Raw genomic sequence first — 20,357 nt, 5'->3', positions numbered from 1 at the left:
CTAGAACAGGGGTCTGCAACTACAGCATGCGTGCCAAAGGTGGCACGTGAGCCGATTTTTTTTTTAATGGCAGGCTGTGGGTCCCGGCAGCTGCTGAGCCCGTTGCCAGCCTGGGGTTCCGTTCACTCAGCCGGCAGCGGGCTGAGCGGGGCCAGCAGTGGACTTAGTGGGCCGGTGGACAGGACCCCATCTGGCAGGAGCCGGCGGATGGAACCCCCCACAGACCAGCAGCAGGCTCAGCCCAATGCCAGTCGGGGGTTCCATCCACCGGCTCCTGCCAGCCGGGGTCCCAGCCGCCGGCCCCGCTCAGCCCACTGCCAGCCGGGGTCCCAGCCACCGGCCCCGCTCAGCCTCCTGCTGGCCTGGGTGAACGGTCTGGGGTTCTGTTCACCCAGGGTTTCAGCCACCGGCCTGGGGTTCCGTTCACCCAGGGTTCCAGCCACCGGCCTGGGGTTCCATTCACCCAGGACGGCAGGAGGCTGAGCGGAGCCGGCGGCTGGGACCCCGACTGGCAGCAGGCTGAGGTCCCAGCCGCCGCCCCACTCAGCCCGCTGCAGGTCTGTCTGGGGTTTCGGTTGCCGGCCCTTTGCCAGTCAGGGTCTCAGCCGCCGGCCCCGCTCAGCCTCTTGCCAGCATGGGTTAATGGAACCCCAGACCGTAGGCGGGCTGAGCAGGGCCGGCAGTCTGGGGTTCCATCCACTGGTTGCTGGCAGTCGGGATCCTGGCTGCCAGCCCTGCTCAGCCCTCTGCTGGCCCCGCTCAGCCCACTGCCGGCTGAATGAATGGAACCCCAGGCTGGCAACGGGCTCAGTGGTGGCCAGGACCCACAGCCAGCTAGGGTGACCAGATTGCAAGAGTGAAATATCAGGACACATTGGGCAAGCGGGGCGGGGGGAGGGGAGAGGACGACAATGACAGACACAGGTGCACAGAGCCATGAGAGGGGGCCCAAGAAGCTGCAAGAGGGGTTGTACGGCCCCTGCTGTAGCCCGCACCACAAGCAAGCCACAGGGCAAGGACACCTATTGAATTCAATGAGAATTTTGCATGTGAATTGATGTACCTAGTTTTGAGATTATAAAGCCAGAAGGGATCCGGTGATCACCTGGTCTCACCGCCTGTATAGCACAGACATAGAACTTTCCCAAAATAATTCCTAGAGGATAGCTTTTAGAAAAAGTTTTTAGAAAAACACCATGACCCTTAGTATATTGTTAATCGTTAATTACTCTTACCATTGAAAAGGTATGCCTTATATCCAGTCTGAATTTGTCTAGCTGCAACTTCCAACCGTTGGCTCATGCTCTACCTTTCTCTGCTAGACTGAAGTGCCCATTATTAACTATTTGTTCCCCATGTAGATACTTACAGTCTATAACCAAGTCACTTCTTAACCTTCTTTTTGTTAAACTAAATAGATTGAGGTCCTTGAGTCGATCACTATAAGGCATGTTTTATAATCCTTTAATCAGTCTTGTGACTCTTCTCTGAACACTCTCCAATTTATCAATGTCCTTCTTAAACTGTGCACACCAGAACTGGACACAGTATTCCAACAGTGGTTGCACCAGTGCCAAATACAGAGATAAAATAACCTCTCTACTCCTGCTTGAGATTCCCCTATTTAGGCATCTGGTCACCCTATTTCTGTATGCATTTCCCCAGGTTTTTTTGTAAAAATCAAAACTGAACTGCCCCAGAAATTCTGGCATGTGGAATCATCGTGAAACTCGCATGGCTCAAACCCTGCCGATGAACCTTTAGATCCACTGCACAGACTTCTGCCACTTGAGCTAATGGAGTAAGTGATGGCAGAGGCAGTAGGTTGTCATCCTATATGTGATAGATCAGCTCTATAGGGGGATGAGACACTTTTTTTGCCACTGGGTTTCACAGATATCTGCTGACAGAAGAGGAACTGTGAAACTCAGGAATCCTGGGTCTATCCCAGGCTCCTGAATGGAGTGGTCTCTAGTAGTCAAAGACCCTTCTTCCCATCCCCTCCAGTCTATGTCTATCCTATTGCTGTCTAACCCGCCCCAGCTCTTCATCTGATTTCAACTGCCCCCCACTACCGCTCTGGATTCCTTGTCCCAGTTTCCTGGTCCTGTCTCAATCTCCTCTTCCCCCGCCCCCATCCCTCAGATGGGATGTTCGTTCCAGACTGGCAAAATTATAAGGCTTCCCAACATTTCAACACTTCCCATTCTAAATTTTAACTATAGGCTAGCTCTGCCTACAACAAAGCATATTCAGAACCTCTGATTAAGGGGATTATAAGTGTAGCAACCTCCATCATAGCTAGTCACCAAAAATTGAACCTGAGCAATCCAGACTTAAAAGCATGAGCTTCTACTACTTGCGTTCAAGATATAACTCCCTTAGCTGGTAGCTATACAGTTATCCTCTAAAAATCCACCGGCCCTGGTCGTGAGATTATATTACTTGACCAAGGTCACACAGGGAATCTATGGCAAAGCTGGGAATTGAACTCAGATCCCCGGGGTCCCAGTCCAGTGCCTACAACTATTTTCCTTACTGATACAGGAACATTTGTTATACTTTGAGGCTGAGATTTGCAAAGCTGTTTAGGGATTTTAATTACAATTAATTTTAATGAGAATTGGGCATCCAAATCCCTGAGGTAGTCTGAAGACTGCAACCTGAATTGTCACTGTACTCCACAATAGAAGGTTTTAAGCAGGCAGTTTATCTGTGACAGGTGGAATCTGACCCTCAGTGGATTTTCTAGTTTTAACTAAATATTTCAAATATTAAATAACCTACAGGTAAAATGAATTTCACAACTTTTTTATTCCCAAAACCCAAGTCAAAAGCTCTGCATTTCTCCTGTAACAGCTGCCATCATTTGCACCCATAACAGACCAAGAAACTACATTTCTTGTGCTGTTTATGGTTTTAGGTTTCAGAGTGGTAGCCATGTTAGGGTATGTCTACACTACGAAATTAGGTCGAATTTATAGAAGCCGGTTTTATAGAAATCGTTTTTATACAGTCGATTGTGTGTGTCCCTACATAAAATGTTCTAAATGCATTAAGTTGGTGGACCGCGTCCATGGTACCGAGGCTAGCGTCGACTTCTGGAGCGTTGCACTGTGGGTAGCTATCCCACAGTTCCCACAGTCTCTGCTGCCCATTGGAATTCTGAGTTGAGATCCCAATGCCTGATGAGGCAAAAACAGTGTCGCGGGGGATTCTGGGTACATGTCGTCAGGTCCTCCCCCCCCCATGAGAGCAACAGCAGACAATCGTTTCACACCTTTTTTCCTGGGTTACCTGTGCAGACGACATACCACGGCAAGCATGCAGCCCGCTCAGCTCAGCGTCACCATATGTCATCTGGGTGCTGGCAAACGTGGTACTGCATTGCTACACAGCAACAGCTACTTGCCTTTTGGCAGTAGATGGTGCAGTATGACTAGTAGCCGTCATCAGCTATCTGGGTGTTGGCAGACATGGGACTGCATTGCTATACAGCAGCAGCTCCTTGCCTTTTGGCAGCAGATGCTGTATTACGACTGGTATCCATCATCGTCATACTCCTCAGTGAGTTCAATCAGAGGCACCTGGACAGACATGTTTTGTCTCCTGGAGACTCAGTCCTGCCGGCAGTCCTATTGCACCATCTTCACGATGACGGCTAGCAGTCGTAATGCACCATTTTCTGCCAAGCACCCAGAAGATGCCGACGGCTATCAGTCATGCTGCACCGTCTACTGCCAGCCTAAGATGTAAAAGATAGATGGACAATAATTTGTTCTGTATTCATTTTCTTCCCACTCCCTCCGTGAAATCAACAGCCTGCTAAACCCAGGGTTTTGAGTTCAATCTTTGCGGGGGCCATTCTGTGTGACAGTTGTTTGTGTTTCTCCCTGATGCACAGCCACCTTTCTTGATTTTAATTCCCTGTAAGCCATGTCGTCACTCGCCCCTCCCTCCCTCTGTCAGACAATAGTTTCACGCCTTTTTTCAGCCCAGACGCCATAGCACTGAGATCATGGAGCCCGCTCAGATCACCGCGGCAATTATGAGCACTATGAACACCACGCGCATTGTCCTGGAGTATATGCAGAGCCAGAACATGCCAAAGCAAAAACAGGCGAGGAGGCGATTGCAGTGCTGCGACGAGAGTGATGAAGAAATTGACATGGACATAGACCTCTCCCAAAGTACAGGCCCCAGCAATGTGCAAATCATGGTGTTACTGGGGCAGATTCATGCCGTGGAATGCCGATTCTGGGCCCGGGAAACAAGCACAGACTGGTGGGACCGCATCGTGTTGCAGGTGTGGGACGATTCCCAGTGGCTGCAAAACTTTCGCAGCTGATATCAAGGGTAGAGACTCTGGGAAACGTGCAGGTCATAGTGGATGGCTTTGCTGCAATGGGATTCCCTAACTGTGGTGGGGCGACAGACGGAACCCATATCCCTATCTTGGCACCGGAGCACCAAGCCACCGACTACATAAACCGAAAAGGGTACTTTTCAATGCTGCTGCAAGCCCTGGTGGATCACAAGGGACGTTTCACTAACATCAACATGGGATGGCCAGGAAAGGTACATGATGCTCGCGTCTTCAGGAACTCTGGTCTGTTTCAAAAGCTGGAGGAAGGGACTTTCTTCCCGGATCAGAAAATAACCGTTGGGGATGTTGAAATGCCTATAGTTATCCTTGGGGACCCAGCCTACCCCTTAATGCCATGGCTCATGAAGCCGTACATAGGCAGCCTGGACAGTAGTCAGGACCTGTTCAACTATAGGCTGAGCAAGTGCAGAATGGTGGTAGAATGTGCATTTGGACATTTAAAAGCGCGCTGGCGCAGTTTACTGACTCGGATAGACCTCAGCGAAACCAATATCCCCATTGTTATTGCTGCTTGCTGTGCGCTCCACAATATCTGTGAGAGTAAGGGGGAGACATTTATGGCGGGGTGGGAGGTTGAGGCACATCGCCTGGCCGCTGATTACGCGCAGCCAGAGACCAGGGTGGTTAGAAGAGCACAGCAGGGCGCGGTGTGCATCATAAAGCTTTGAAAATTAGTTTTGTGACTGGCCAGGCTATGGTGTGAAACTTCTATTTGTTTCTCCTTGATGACCCCCCCACCCGGTTCACTCTACATCCCTGTAAGCTAACCACCCTCCCCTCCCACCTTCTAGAACCGCTTGCATAGGCAATAAAGTCATTGTTACTTCATATTCATGCATTCTTTATTAATTCATCACACAACTAGAGGGATAACTGCCAAGGTAGCCCGGGAGGGGTGGGGGAGAAGTGAAGGACAAGGACACACTGCACTTTAAAACTTTAACTCTTATTGAAGGCCAGCCTTCTGATGCTTGGGCAATCATCTGGGGTGGAGTGGCTGGGTGGCTGGAGGCGCCCCCACCGCGTTCTTGGGCATCTGGCTGAGGAGGCTATGGAACTTGGGGAGGATGGCTGTTGGTTACACAGGGGCTGTAGTGGCGGTCTCTGCTCCTGCTGCCTTTCCTGCAGCTCAACCATACGCTGGAGCATATCAGTTTGATGCTCCAACAGCTGGAGCATCAACTCTGCCTTCTGTCAGCAAGCTGACGCCACCTGTCCTCTTCAGCCCACGATTCAGCCCACCACCTCTCCTCTCGTTCATATTGTGCTTTTCTGCACTCTGATATTGACTGCCTCCACGCATTCTGCTGTGCTCTGTCAGCGTGGGAGGACATCTGGAGCTCTGAGAACATATCATCCCGAGTCCGCCGTTTTCTCATTCTAATCTTCACTAGCCTCTGCGAAGGAGAAACATTTGCAGCTGGTGGAGGAGAAGGGAGAGGTGGTTAAAAAAAGACATTTTAGAGAACAATGGGTACACTCTTTCACGTTAAATTTTGCTGTTCACATTACACAGCACATGTGCTTTTGTTACAAGGTCGCATTTTTCCTCTTATATTGAGGGCCTGCCGGTTTGGTGTGAGAGATCACTCACGCAGTGCCAGGCAACAGAATTCGGCTTGCAGGCAGCCATGGTAAGCCACAGTCTTTTGGCCTTTTTAACCTTCATAACATGCGGGAATGGTTTCAAACAGCAGCGCCCTCATTTCCCATACCAAGCACCTGTTGGGTTGGCCATTTAAAATGGGTTTGCAATGTAAAAGGAGGGGCTGCGGTTTCCGGCTTAACATGCAGCACAAACCCAACTAACCCCCCACCCCTCCACATACCCAATTCTCTGGGATGATCACTTCACACACACACCCCCCACCGCGTGGCTAACAGCGGGGAATATTTATGTTCAGCCGAGCAGGAACGGGCACCTCTGAATGTCCCCTTAATAAAATCACCCCATTTCAACCAGGTGACCGTGAATGATATCACTCTCCTGAGGATAACAAAGAGAGATAAGGAATGGATGTTGTCTGCATGCCAGCAAACACCGGGACCATACGCTGCCATGCTTTGTTATGCAATGATTCCAGACTACGTGCTACTGGCCTGGCGTGGTAAAGTGTCCTACCATGGCGGACAGGATAAGGCAGCCCTCCCCAGAAACCTTTTGCAAAGGCTATGGGAGTACATCAAGGAGAGCTTTCTGGAGATGTCCCTGGAGGATTTCCGCTCCATCCCCATACACGTTAACAGACTTTTCCAGTAGCTGTACTGGCCGCGATTGCCAGGGCAAATTAATCATTAATCATTAAACATGCTTGCTTTTAAATCATGTGTAATATTTACAAAGGTACACTCACCAGAGGTCCCTTGTGCGCCCTCAGGATCTGGGAGCACACCTTGGGTGAGTTCAGGGGTTACTGGTTCCAGGTCCAGGGTGATAAACATATCCTGGCTGTTGGGGAAACCGGTTTCTCCGCTTCCTTGCTGTGAGCTATCTTCCTCGTACCCCGAACCCGCTTTCCTGTTGCGTGATTCTCCATTGATGGAGTCAAAGCACAGGGTTGGGGTAGTGGTGGCTGCACCCCCTAGCATGGCATGTAGAAGCAGCATGTCTGCGGCTCTGCCCCGGACCTTCCGTTTGCCTCTCTGGCTTTGTGGTAGGCTTGCCTTAGCTCCTTAATTTTCACGCGGCACTGCTGTGCGTCCCTGTTATGGCCTCTGTCCTTCATGGCCTTGGAGACTTTTTCTAATATTTTGCCACTTCGTTTACTGCTACAGAGTTCAGCCAGCACTGATTCGTCTCCTCATATGGCGTGCAGATCCCGTACCTCCCGTTCGGACCATGCTGGAGCTCATTTGCGATCCTGGGACTCCATCATGATTACCGGTGCTGATGAGTTCTGCGTGGTCACCTGTGCTCTCCACGCTGGGCAAACAGGAAATGAAATTCAAAAGTTCGCGGGGCTTTTCCTGTCTACCTGGTCAGTGCATCTGAGTTGAGAGTGCTGTCCAGAGCAGTCACAATGAAGCACTCTGGGATAGCTCCCGGAGGCCAATACCGTCGAATTCCGTCCACACTACCCCAAATCCGACCCAGAAAGGCCGATTTCAGCGCTAATCCCCTAGTCGGAGGTGGAGTAAAGAAACCAGTTTAAAGGTCCCTTTAAGTCGAAAAAAAGGGCTTCGTCGTGTGGATGTGTCCAGGCTTAATTTGATTTAACGCTGCTAAATTCGACCTAAACTCGTAGTGTAGACCAGGCCTTAGTCTGTATCAGCAAAAACAACGAGGAGTCCTTATGGCACCTTAGAGACTAACACATTTATTTGGTCATAAGCTTTAGTGAGATGCCTGTGACCATAGGTATAATAGCCCAGGGAAGGCTGGCGCTGCCGCTGTCCTGCCGCCAGACACCTGGGCTGCGGTGGCCCCATTCCCTTCCCCGAGGTCCCCACTGTCTGCTCCTGCTGCCTGCCTGCCATGTCTCCTCTACTCCATCCCCACTCTAAAGGTCCCTGCTGCTTGTCATGTCCCTCCTCCTCGGGGATGGGAGAGTGAGGAGGGATGCAGAGAGCCAGCAGCGGGTGGGGGAGTGAGGAGGCTTGGCCAGGCGCTGGGGCTGGCAGCTGAGCCTTCAGGGGCGGGAGGGTCCGGAGCTCGGGGGGCTGGCCCAGCACTGGCGGTGGGGGCCAGTGGCTCGGCCAGAAGAGGGCCTTCAGGGGTTGGAGGGCCAGCAGCTCAGCTGGGGGGGGCCGTTGGGGGTATGGTGGCTCGGCCTGGTGCTGGGGCTGGCCTGGCGCCTAGGGGGAGCCAGTGGCTTGGACCAGCGCTGACCAGGGTAGGGGGCGGCGACTTCGCTGGGGGGCCCATAAGAGGTGGGGGGGCTGGCAGCTCGGCCCGGTGTGGCTGGGACGGGCTGGCCGGGGCTCCTCAGGTCACGGGGGAGCCCCACAGGACTTCTCCTGTTACCAGGGGCGGAGGGGCTTGGGGCTCCGGCATGCAGGAGGGGCAGGGCCTTGGGCAGAAGGGGAAGGGTTGGTGGGCTAGCCTCCCCAAAGTGGGGGTTCACCCACCGCCCATGTCTGTGACACATATTGCAGCAACATGCAGTATCTTTGGGGACTATATTGTATTGCGTTTATTAATGTTTTATCTATCATTGTGGGCAGGGGACTGCGTGCAACTCCAAGGAGGGAAAATTACTAGGGGGTGATTACTATAGTCCCTGGTTTAAGGCGGTCCCGGAGGAGAGGCAAGGAACTGAGAAAGAACTTGGGATATAAAAGGCTGAGTTTAAACAGACTCAGGGTTTTTCTTTTGATTCAGCAAACAGACAGGACCATTGATCTTAGGGGACTCCCAACACTTGCTGTAGTGTTGGAAGGCTTTTGGCTTAGCAGGGCCCCATAGGACTGGTGGATGATGTTTGGAGTGTTTAGCAAGCATGTAGAACCTTTTATTGTTTTTTATATGTTTCCTCTGTATGCACTTTATCCTGAATAATGCACTCTGCTGAGAAAGAGCTGCATGGTGACGTGTTACTGCTGGCATGCACTGTTCATAGCTCTTGGAGAGAAAGCAAAGCATAGGCGCTGGCCTTTAGACAGACTAGCTTGCTGGGGATATCACAGTGAATTTTAGGGAGCTACAACCTAAAAGGGAGAAGGGAGTAGCACACAGGTCCCTACCCACAGAGAGGTGAAGACCAGAGGCCTTAAACCTCAGAGGCATTCCTGAAGTGGACCATGGACTGGGGTTAAAGGTGTGGTTACCCTGAAACTGTGACAATGCCATCATATATTACAAGAGAAGCACAGACCCCTAAACTCTGGTCTTGGCTGATAAAAGCAAAAGGAAATTACCTTCAATTTAAACACAAATGCATTGATTTGTTGTGTAAGTGTATAGATGTGAGACCAAATTCTACACCGACCTACACCCTGTGCAATTCTATTGATTTCAACAGGATTACTGGGATAGTAAATCAGCATAGAATAAGGCCCATATTATTTTAATGATTTAGGATCTTAAACAATGTTATTTATTGAAGTCAATGGGATTCCATGTGGGCGTACCTGTACAGTGTATGAACTTAATATGTTTTTTCCATTTTGATATATTCTAGCAGTTTCAGAGAGATTCTCTTTACACACAATGGGGATTGTCACTGGAGCAGACAGAAACTGTCAAAACAGCAACAACGCCCCTGGTTTGCCCAAGAATAGCATACTAGTGAGAATAATAGTGAGTCTCTAGAGCCTGATCCTGCCAATGCGGATTAATGTGAGCATTCCTTACTCATATCAGTACTCCCATTGACTACCACGAGACCACTCACAAAAATAGGGATTCAGAGGACAGGGCCTGATTCCAGCCTCACTTACACCAGTGTAATTCAGGAGTAACTCAATGGACGTCAACAGTGTTGACTAGTGTAAAACTGGTATAAATGAGATCAGATTCAGGCCTATTGTCTATTCATTTTTTACACCACTAAACACATTATTAAAGCTTAACCACTAATGAACCAGAATGAGAACACCTAAATGGAATTATGCCCTTATATTACACAGTTGCTTTTGCACTATCCATACTACATTGGAATCAAAACTGTAAATTGTGTTTCATTCATACTAGAAATCAGAACTCCAGAATTACCTTTAGATTATCAGGAAGTTCTGCCCGTCCAGCATACCCAGGATTCATAGTGATGAAGACAGCGCAGGTTGGATTAAGAGAGATCTCTGTGCCTTCAAAGAGGAACGTTTTCAGATTTCGCACAGTAGCCTGCTGTATACTGAGTATCTGTTGTGCAACTACAGACAACACTTCAACCTAATAATAAAGAAACAGATTAGAAAACATCCCATACATGGAACCAACATAAAAGCAGCATTTCTGGCCTAAAGAGGGTTTTAAAATATATATATATCTTAATGGGTTTATGCTGAAGTCCTCCTAGAGATGGAAATTGCCTTGAAGTACCAGAATAAAAGAATTTTAGAAAATTAAAATGCTGGCTTTCAACTTCACTGGGGTACAGGCTAACAAAATCTAATGTAGTGGAAAAATGAATGTGACAGAATAGACAATAAAGAATACACAAAATACTATAATATACAGAACAGACAGATTATGGATGGAATTTTCAAAAGTATTTAGCATTGGCCTAATTTTGCTTCCAGTGAAGTTAGTGGTGAAAGTCACAGGAGGAGAGAGTTAGGCCAATGGTGAGTGCATTTTAAAAATCCCATGTATTGGAAGAAGAGAAGGTACAGAGAGACTATCTGTCAATAGCTCTTAAAACTAAAAATGTAGGACCCAGATGTTCACAGCTAATAATACCTAGTCTTATCCAGTATCAGTAGATGTAAAAGTGCTTTACAGGGAGGTGAGTATCATTATCCCCATTTTACAGATGCGGAAACTGAGACACAGAGAGGCAAAGTGACTTGCCCAAGGTCACTCAACAGGCTAGTGGCAGAGCCGGGGTTTGAACCCACTCCAGAGTTCCAATGCTCTCTCTACGCAGACCACACTGTCCCTGTCAAAATATGTGCATGCACTATGGCAGCCGTGTATGCATGTAATTATGAAAACCTGGGCCTAGGTTACAAGCTGTGCTAAAAGTAGGAAATTAATGGTACTACATATTCATGTCTTCTTTTAAAGCTATTCTTTGCATTTTTAACTACATTTTTGTTGTTATAAATGCTTTAGTTAAAAAGTTACCTCAATTCTGTTGAACTCATCAAAGCAGGCCCAAGCTCCAGATTGTGCCAGTCCCTTAAAGAATTTACCCATGGCTTTGTAATCAAGACCATCGGAGCAATTAAAGACAACACACTATATTAAAAAAACACAACAGCATTCAGTGTTAAAATTTATTACAAAAATGCTGGCATCTATAAACAGAAGGGGATTATTATTGCCATGGTAACTGGTAAATTAGAAGACTATACATATCTAAATATCTAGTTAGTGGATCTAATCATGATATTAACCTGTTGGTAGTGAAGTACCTGTCGAGTATTTACTCACTACAAGGATTCAGATTAGTTTTATGTGACATAACACACTACTGTACATTGGATGTGTGGAGACTTCTCAAAGATTTTGCAAGCCTGAAAAATTCAAAACAATATTAGTTTATCACTTGGCTTAGGTGAAAATGTATATTAACTTAAAGATCACAGTTCAGCATTTTCCTAAGCTGCTTGTCAAAAAAGAAAATCTCTGGTAAAGGAATACTTCCTAAAAGGCAAATCCTACTTCCTTCTTCTGGATGTGTAAGGCCTGGTCCACACTAACCCCCCACTTCGAACTAAGGTACGCAAATTCAGCTACGTTAATAACGTAGCTGAATTCGAAGTACCTTAGTTCGAACTTACCGCGGGTCCAGACGCGGCAGGCAGGCTCCCCCGTCGATGCTGCGTACTCCTCTCGTCGAGCTGGAGTACCGGCGTCGACGGCGAGCACTTCCGGGATCAATTTATCGCGTCTAGACAAGACGCGATAAATCGATCCCAGAAGATCGATTGCTTACCGCCGGACCCGGAGGTAAGTGTAGACCTACCCTTAGTGTCCAAACACAACTGAAATATCATGTTTCTACTACACAGTTGAGACCCATACAAAGAGAACCTGCCCCCACACTGAGTCATTAACCAAGCTCTGTGAAAGCTTCCTATACACAGGAACATGGAAAGGAGATTTTAGGTGGGCCAAAATGCAGCATGGCAGTCAGCAGCGGGCCAGGCCTATTAATTGCTCCGGTACCCTGAAGGAGCAGCTGCAGTTTAGGTACTTACTGGCTACTGCAGATTGGAGCTGAGGATTCCATTATTCATCCCCATACCTATTGGAAACATTCCATGGAATGCACACAGCCTGTTCACTCAGGCTGTGTGCTTTTTGCCAGGATTTTGTCCTAATTATGAGCTTTCCATTAGCAATCTCCATGAATGGATAATAGGTGAAGGGCACCAACACTTTCGTGAGAAAGAACTCCAGAGAAGACCTGCATCTCCAAACATAAAACAATGTGTTGCAACAATGCACTGCAACATTTCATTAATTTTGGTACCTGCTTAGCCAGTGCTTTTGCTAGATCTTTTGTTGTTTCGGTTTTGCCAGTCCCCGCAGGTCCTTCTGGAGCACCACCAAGATTTAGTTTCAGAGCCCCCATTAATGTTCTACATAATGAAAAAGAAATAACATATGAATCATAGGCCAGGTCATCAGCAGCTGTAAGTTAGCAAAGACCCATACGCTCAGCAACGATTTACACTTGCTAAGGGATCTGGCCCTGCATTGTTATCAGGAATTCATTTTTTAATTGGTTGGCCATCTCCACCCATCAAACTGGCATATCCTTAGCATGGACTCCTGGAGTTGGAAACCATTTCAAACATCCAAAATAAAGGCCCAAATCCAGACATGGTGAAAGTAGGTGCAATATCATTTACTTCATTGTCTGACCTTGGTTTACTATATGTGCTTGTACCTGAGCGCATGCATTCAGCGCCTATGTCCTCATGTGGGGGACTCAAGTGTCATGAACAAGTCAGGACAGTTGTAAGCATAAGCCCAGGGCAGAACAGTTAGTAGATGCTAAACCTTTTGATAGGTAGGCTGGAACTGTATCCATTCAGAGCCACAATGTCAAATGCAGCAGCTAGAAAACTGGAGTTGGCTTGATGGGAACCTTGATAAAGAAAATTAATCTAGGAAGTGCTTAAAGAGGATGGAGATTGTTCCTAAAAACCTGAGAATCACCTATCTTCCTTCTATGGGGAATAGCTTGGCAGAGTTCATACTAATATGTTGCTGCCCCTTAAAGAGTAGGTCCATCAAGCACCTTATCTTAGAAGTTCTGAGTTCATGAAGGCCCCCTGAAGTCTTCTCTCCACTAGGAAAACAACGTGTTGTGAACTGTGTTTTTTTAAATGTTGCTAAGAATGGTTTGTCCTGCTCTATACTTGCAATTAAATAGTGAAAGAGATCTCTATCCATATCCAAATCGGATTCTGGTGGTCTGTGGTATAACCCAAGCACCATATCAGGAGAACCTCAAATAGCTTTCTTCCCCAAAGTGATTTTGGCCCAAACAGACTCTGTCTTATGGATTCCATCACTTCTAATTTCTTTACAGTCTAATTAATCATTAATATACAATGCTACTCCACCACCTTTGCCTTTATTTCTGTCTTTCCTGAACAGCACATACCCTTCTATACCTCTACTCCTGGGATGACTACTATTCTACCATGTTTCTGTTATCCCTATAATATCTAATTTCACTTCCTGCACTACTAGTTCTAGTTCCTCCATACTGTTACTCAGGCTTCTTGCATAGATGTACAAATATCTTAGCCATTGCTCCTTGGCTTTGCCCACATTTCTCGCCCGGTTGGGTACAGTCACCTATCTGGCTGGTGTCAGCACTATCTTAATGTCCATTCACCTACCCATTGCTGTTCCTTTCTCCATTGCTGTATCAATTCACAGCTAAAGAGGAAGCATTTGTAGCTATCGATAACACTGGTCTACAATTTTTGAGAAGTCGTCTGTTTCAGAGATAAAATGTGCTATTTATTATGTATTTTGATGTGCTGAATTCAAATATGACAATTAAAACAACTGATTCTAAGATATTTAAGTTTTTACATTTTATGTCTATGTATATTGTGTAGATAGTAGAGTTTTAATCATAAATTGTAAAGCTAGGTCTTTTCATGTGTTTATGGTTGCTTTACATGATAATATTTCACCTGTCCTGTTTATGTAACACTTTAAAAATCAACAAAAGGGTTATATAAATAAAATTTATTATGAAACAAAAGGCAAAAAACTATTATGTACATAGTTTAGTCCTATTCAGTGTCTACTCGGTGCTTCTTGGCTTGTCTCTTGTATTCATTAAATGGAGCATTTCTTGTCATTGTCCAGCAATAGTCTGCAAGCATTGATGGGCTCCATTTGCCCTGATAGCGTTTCTCCATTGTTGCAATGTCCTGGTGAAATCGCTCGCCATGCTCGTCGCTCACTGCTCCACAATTCAGTGGAAAAAAATCTAGATGAGAGTGCAAAAAATGTCTCTTTAGTGACATGTTGCAACCAAGGCTTTTGTATGCCTTGAGGAGGTTTTCCATCAAGAACCTGTAGTTCTCTGCCTTGTTGTTTCCGAGAAAATTTATTGCCACTAACTGGAAGGCTTTCCATGCCGTCTTTTCCTTGCCACGCAGTGCATGATCAAATGCATCATCTCGAAGAAGTTCATGAATCTGAGGACCAAAGACACCTTCCTTTAGCTTAGCTTCACTTAACCTTGGAAATTTTCCACGGAGGTACCTGAAAGCTGCTTGTGTTTTGTCAATGGCCTTGACAAAGTTCTTCATCAGACCCAGCTTGATGTGTAAGGGTGGTAACAAAATCTTCCTTGATTCAACAAGTGGTGGATGCTGAACACTTTTCCTCCCAAGCTCCAATGACTGTCGGAGTGGCCAATCTTTCCTGATGTAGTGGGAATCTCTTGCACGACTATCCCATTCGCAGAGAAAACAGCAGTACTTTGTGTATCCAGTCTGCAGACCAAGCAAGAGAGCAAAAACCTTCAAATCGCCACAAAACTGCCACTGATGTTGGTCATAGTTTATTCACCTCAAAAGTTGTTTCATGTTGTCATAGGTTTCCTTCATATGGACTGCATGACAAACTGGAATTGATGGCAAAACATTGCCATTATGCAGTAAAACAGCTTTAAGACTCGTCTTCGATGAATCAATGAACAGTCTCCACTCATCTGGATCGTGAACGATGTTGAGGGCTGCCATCACACCATCGATGTTGTTGCAGGCTACAAGATCACCTTCCATGAAGAAGAATGGGACAAGATCCTTTTGACGGTCACGGAACATGGAAACCCTAACATCACCTGCCAGGAGATTCCACTGCTGTAGTCTGGAGCCCAACAGCTCTGCCTTACTCTTGGGTAGTTCCAAATCCCTGACAAGGTCATTCAGTTCACCTTGTGTTATGAGGTGTGTTCAGAGGAGGAGGATGGGAGAAAATGTGGGTCCTGTGACATTGATGGTTCAGGACCAGAAGTTTCATCCTCTTCCTCGTCTGACTCAAGTGAGAATGATTCTGGTGCATCAGGAACCAGCAGTCCTTCTCCGTGGGGTACTGGGCGTATAGCTGATGGAATGTTTGGATAATGCACAGTCCACTTTTTCTTCTTTGACATACCTTTCCCAACTGGAGGCACCATGCAGAAGTAACAATTGCTGGTATGATCTGTTGGCTCTCTCCAAATCATTGGCACTGCAAAAGGCATAGATTTCCTGTTCAACCACTGGCAAAGATTTGTCGCACAAGTGTTGCAGCATATGTGTGGGGCCCACCTCTTGTCCTGATCTCCAATTTTGCAGCCAAAATAAAGGTGATAGGCTTTCTTAACCATAGTGGTTATACTGTGACTTTTGCATCATAAAAGTGCTTCACCACAAATATAGCAGAAGTTATCTGCACTGTTCACACAAGTACGAGGCATCTCTGCTCACTTTGGCTAAACAGAAATGTGTCCCTTTGCAAAATCAAACACTGACAAATAAGAGCATGACACCGTATGATTTCTAGAGCTGATATAGGGCAATTTGTTCAGCAGAGTGATGTAAGCTTCGTTATGATTGCATCATCCATGACTTCTATGAATAACATGATGCAATTCATATCATGTATGATGCAATACCAGCTTCAGATTGCATCATTCATTGTTTTGCCTAAAAAGCAAGTACTGTCCAAACCCAGTCATAGATTTATTCATAGATCCAGTCAAAGATGTATTTTAGTCATTTCTGGTTTAAATTGAGATCCCTTCCCTTTATAACTCACTTATCCTCCGCCATTCCCAAGTCAAGGGTCATATATACTGACCCAACAGCATATCTTGAAAACTAGAGCCAATCAACAATTTTAAGCATCATTTTCGTTCTCAGTGACCCAGAATTAGTAAAGTCTGACTACATTTATTTCAGAAGCATTTTGGATGTAGAGCAGTGTAATGGAAGAACTTGATTATAACACAAAGGTGACTGAATTCATAACTCCTCTCTTACCTCCTCACTGGTCGAGCCTTGTGGACTATAAATTTGTCCAGAGGAATTCTAGGGAAAGCTCTTTAACCTACAGACCTAAAATTAACTGCTGAGATGGCTTCTGGCTCCTGGGCAAGCTAGAAGTGAAATACCAAATCCCCCTGGAGTATTTCCATTTCAGCCTCTTGCAAGCAAGTAGAGGAATTAGAAACTAACTGCAGTCAGACATCTGTGAATGCTCCATAATTGCCTCATTTATTTAAAAGCCAGATACACCCTACATATATATTTTATTTCAAAGAAATTAATTCAACTACACACAGCTGAATTGGGGGATTAGTGTAGACCTGCCCATAGTCTACTTTCCATTAAATAGAGCTGCTAAGTTTTTTTTTTTTTTAGAATCACATTCTTGGATGCAGAAGAAGAAATTACAGTAGAGGCCTAGGAATCTGCACATTGTAAATATTCTACCATGTCTGGGCATAAATACATCTAAGAGCTGATCTACACTTAAAAATTAGAGGGATCTAGCTATGTCACTCAGGGCTGTGAAAGATTACATGCCCTGAGCTCTGTAGTTAGGTTGACCTAACACCTGGTGTAGATATGGCTAGGTCGATGGAGGAATTCTTCCATCGCCCTAGCTCTGGCCTCTCAGAGAGGTGGTTTAACTACATTGATGGAAAAACCCCTTCCAACACTATAGAAAATGACCACACTGTGGCACTACAGCAGAACATAAAAAACCAGGGAGGGGAGGAAAGAAAATTAATAACAGAGGCTCTTTTCATTAGCAACTGTTACAATATGTATTAAATACAAGTCAGCTAGAAAGTGAATGCTACGGTCATAGAGAATATGAATTTTACCTATAGCATCGATCAGTCAGTGGAGTTATAACCAGACGTAGAGAATTGCCAAGGTACTCATAGCCATATTTGGCTTCTGTCGTAATCATTCGCACCATTACATCTCCTTTTTCCCAGTAATATCTCAACTGAGAAATCCACTGGAAATCATTCTGATCTGTGATTTTGTCCTCAACCAATTTTGCAACCACATCACGAGCTGCAGGAACAGAAACAGCTCATAAAATAAACAGTAAGCAAACACTTACAGCTGCAGCTCAGCTTTCATTTTTCAAAAGGAAACTGCATCCATTTTGCTTATGAACCATCTTTATTCAATTGGGCAAAATTCTAGACCCCAGTGCCCAACATGAGTAGCCAGGCCAGGGGCTGGGGAGCTCTGCAGGGGTGGAGGAGTACAATCACTCTACAAAGGCCATTTAAGACCAGTGGCTGAATAAACCTATATAGGACACTTGCATCCCCCATACCCAGGAAATATGCAAGGATCTGTATAATGACAGGTCTCTTTCACCCCTCCCCCAGGTCACCCATGCCTTTCTGCTCCCTGTAAATGAGAATGCTTGCTCACAGCAAGGCTCTGTACCACACAGGAGACGTACACCTGCTCCACAGCTCCCCATTCTCCAGCCCCCATTTTTTGCACAACAGAATGCCACTGTGGCCCTCTATGGCCACAAAGGCGGATGCTAGATTTGCCCCTGGATAGAAAGCTCTTCCTTTGTTGGCATGTTATCCACAAATTCAAAAAGAGTCTACTATATCTGAAAATAAAGGATCTTGTAAACTCCACTCAATCTGCACTTGGAACTCCTACTGGCATCACATATTATTACATATATACTATCACTAGGTTTCCTTACATTTCTGGGTCTCTGCTAGCAACTCTACTGCTGAAAAGCAACATTGTGTGTCACATAGTCTACTTGCAGAGCAATATCAGGAACTGTAAACTGGTTTTTACCTAGCTTTGCCTAGGGTTAGCAATCAGAAGCATAGTCAGAATCCTAGAAATGTACAATTGGAAGGGACATTGAGAGGTCATCTAGTCCAGCCCCTTGCATTAAGGCAGGACTAAATAAACCGAGACCATCCCTGACAAGTATCTGTCTAATCTGTTTTTAAAAACCTCCAATGATGGGGATTCCACAACCTCCTTTGGAAGACTATTCTACTGCTTAATTATCCATATAGTTTGAAATTTTTTCCTAAGATCTAACCTAAATTTCCCTTGCTGCATATTACTGATTATTTCCTGTCCTACCTTCAGTGGATATGGAGAAAAATTTATCACCATCCTCTTTATAACAGCCCTTAACATATTAGAAGACTGTTATGAGGTCTCTCCTCAGTCTTCTTTTCCCAAGACTAAAGATACCCAGTTTTTTTAACTTTCCCTATAAGTCAGGTTTTCTAAACCTTTTATCATTTTTATTTGATTTCCTCTGGACTCTCTCCAATTTCTCCATATCTTTCTAAAAGTGGGGTGCTCAAAACTGGACATAATACTCCAGCTGAAGCCTTACCAGTGCCAAGTAAAGCAGGACAATTACCTCCTGTGTCTTAGATATGACACTCCTGACAATACACCACAGAATGACACTCACCTTTTTTACAACTGCATCACATTGTTGACTCAAATTTAATTTATGGTCCACTATAACCCTGATCCTTTACTGCAGTATTACTGCCTAGCCAGTTATCCCCCATTTTGTAGTTGTGAATTTAATTTTTGCTTCTTAGGTGTTTTTTCTGAATTTCATCTTGTTAATTTCAGACCAATTCTCCAATTTGCCAAGGTCATTTTTAAGTCTAATCCAGTCTTCCAAAGGGCTTGCAGCCTCTCCTAGTTTCGTGTCATCCACAGATTTTATAAGCATATTCTCCTCTCCATTATCCAAGTCATTAATGAAAATATTAAATAGTTCTGGACCCAGGACAGACCCCTGCGGAACCCCATTAGATACATCCCTCCATACATCCCCCCCAGGTTGATAGCAAACCATTGATAATTACCCTTTGAGTATGCTCTTTCAATCAGTTGTATACCGACTTTATAGTAATTTCATCTAGACCAAAATTCCCCAGTTTGCTTATGAAAATGTAATGTGGACCTGTGTCAAAAGCCTTACTAAAATCAAGATATTTTATATCTACAGCTTTCCTCACTATCCAGTAGGCTTGTAACCTTGTCAAAGAAGAAAATTAGGTTCATTTGGGATGATTTGTTCTTGATAAATCCATGCTGGCTATTCCTTCTAAGCCTATAATCCTCTAGGTGCTTGCAAATTGATTGTTTAATAATTTGTTCCAGTATCTGTCCAGATATTGACATTAGGTAGACTGGTCTATAATTCCCTGGGTCCTCTTTGTTCCCCTTTTTAAAGATAGTGTGCCCTTCGCTAGTCCTCTGGGACTTCACCCATTCTCTGAGTTCTCAAAAATAATTGCTCACAGTTCTAAGATTGCCTCAGTTAGTTCCTTATGTATCCTAGGGTTAATTTCATCAGGCCGTGCCAACTTGAATATATCTAAATACTCTTTAACCTGAACTTTCCCTATTTTGGCTTGCGTCCCTTCCCCCTGGTTGTTATATTAATTGTTATGCAACTAGCCATAATTAACCTCCTTAGTGATACTGAAGCAAAATAGGCATTAAACACCTCACCCTTCTTGATGTTTGTTATTAGTTCTTCTTCCTCCACTAAGTAGAGAACCTATGCTTTCTCTCATCTTTCTCTTGATCCTAATGTATTTATAGAACCTCTTCTTATTCTCTTTTATGTCCCTTGCTAGATGTAACTCATTTGGTGCCTCAGGTTTCCAATTTTGTCCCTATATGCTTGTGTTATTCTATGATGAAACCAGGTGGACATGAGTATTGTAAAGTCACACCAAAAGCAGTGCCCGAGGTTACATGCAAGATGTTAGGGTCAAAATCCTGACTAAAGGCTGATTCCTGCTGTGACCTATAAGCCAGGCAAGTCCGGAATTTTTCCCTAAAA

At 45.3% G+C, this 20,357-nt stretch overlaps 1 protein-coding gene across 1 annotated transcript in view; it reads right to left on the bottom strand.

Moving 5' to 3' along the window:
- The window catches only part of DNAH3 (dynein axonemal heavy chain 3), a 120,820-nt gene that overhangs the window by 51,035 nt on the left and 49,428 nt on the right, over positions 1–20,357 (bottom strand). Inside the window, exons 28-31 of the mRNA XM_034784789.1 lie at positions 17,353–17,551; positions 12,469–12,577; positions 11,115–11,228; positions 10,041–10,217 (exon numbers count right to left, since the gene is read on the bottom strand). Coding sequence (XP_034640680.1) covers positions 10,041–10,217; positions 11,115–11,228; positions 12,469–12,577; positions 17,353–17,551 — 599 coding nt within the window. The remainder of the gene's footprint in view (positions 1–10,040; positions 10,218–11,114; positions 11,229–12,468; positions 12,578–17,352; positions 17,552–20,357) is intronic.

The sequence above is a fragment of the Trachemys scripta genome, chromosome 10, assembly GCF_013100865.1.
Source record: "Trachemys scripta elegans isolate TJP31775 chromosome 10, CAS_Tse_1.0, whole genome shotgun sequence".
Taxonomy (NCBI): Eukaryota; Metazoa; Chordata; order Testudines; family Emydidae; genus Trachemys; species Trachemys scripta.
The sequence above is the reverse complement of the archived record's forward strand: the minus strand, read 5'-3'. Positions and strand labels throughout refer to the sequence as shown.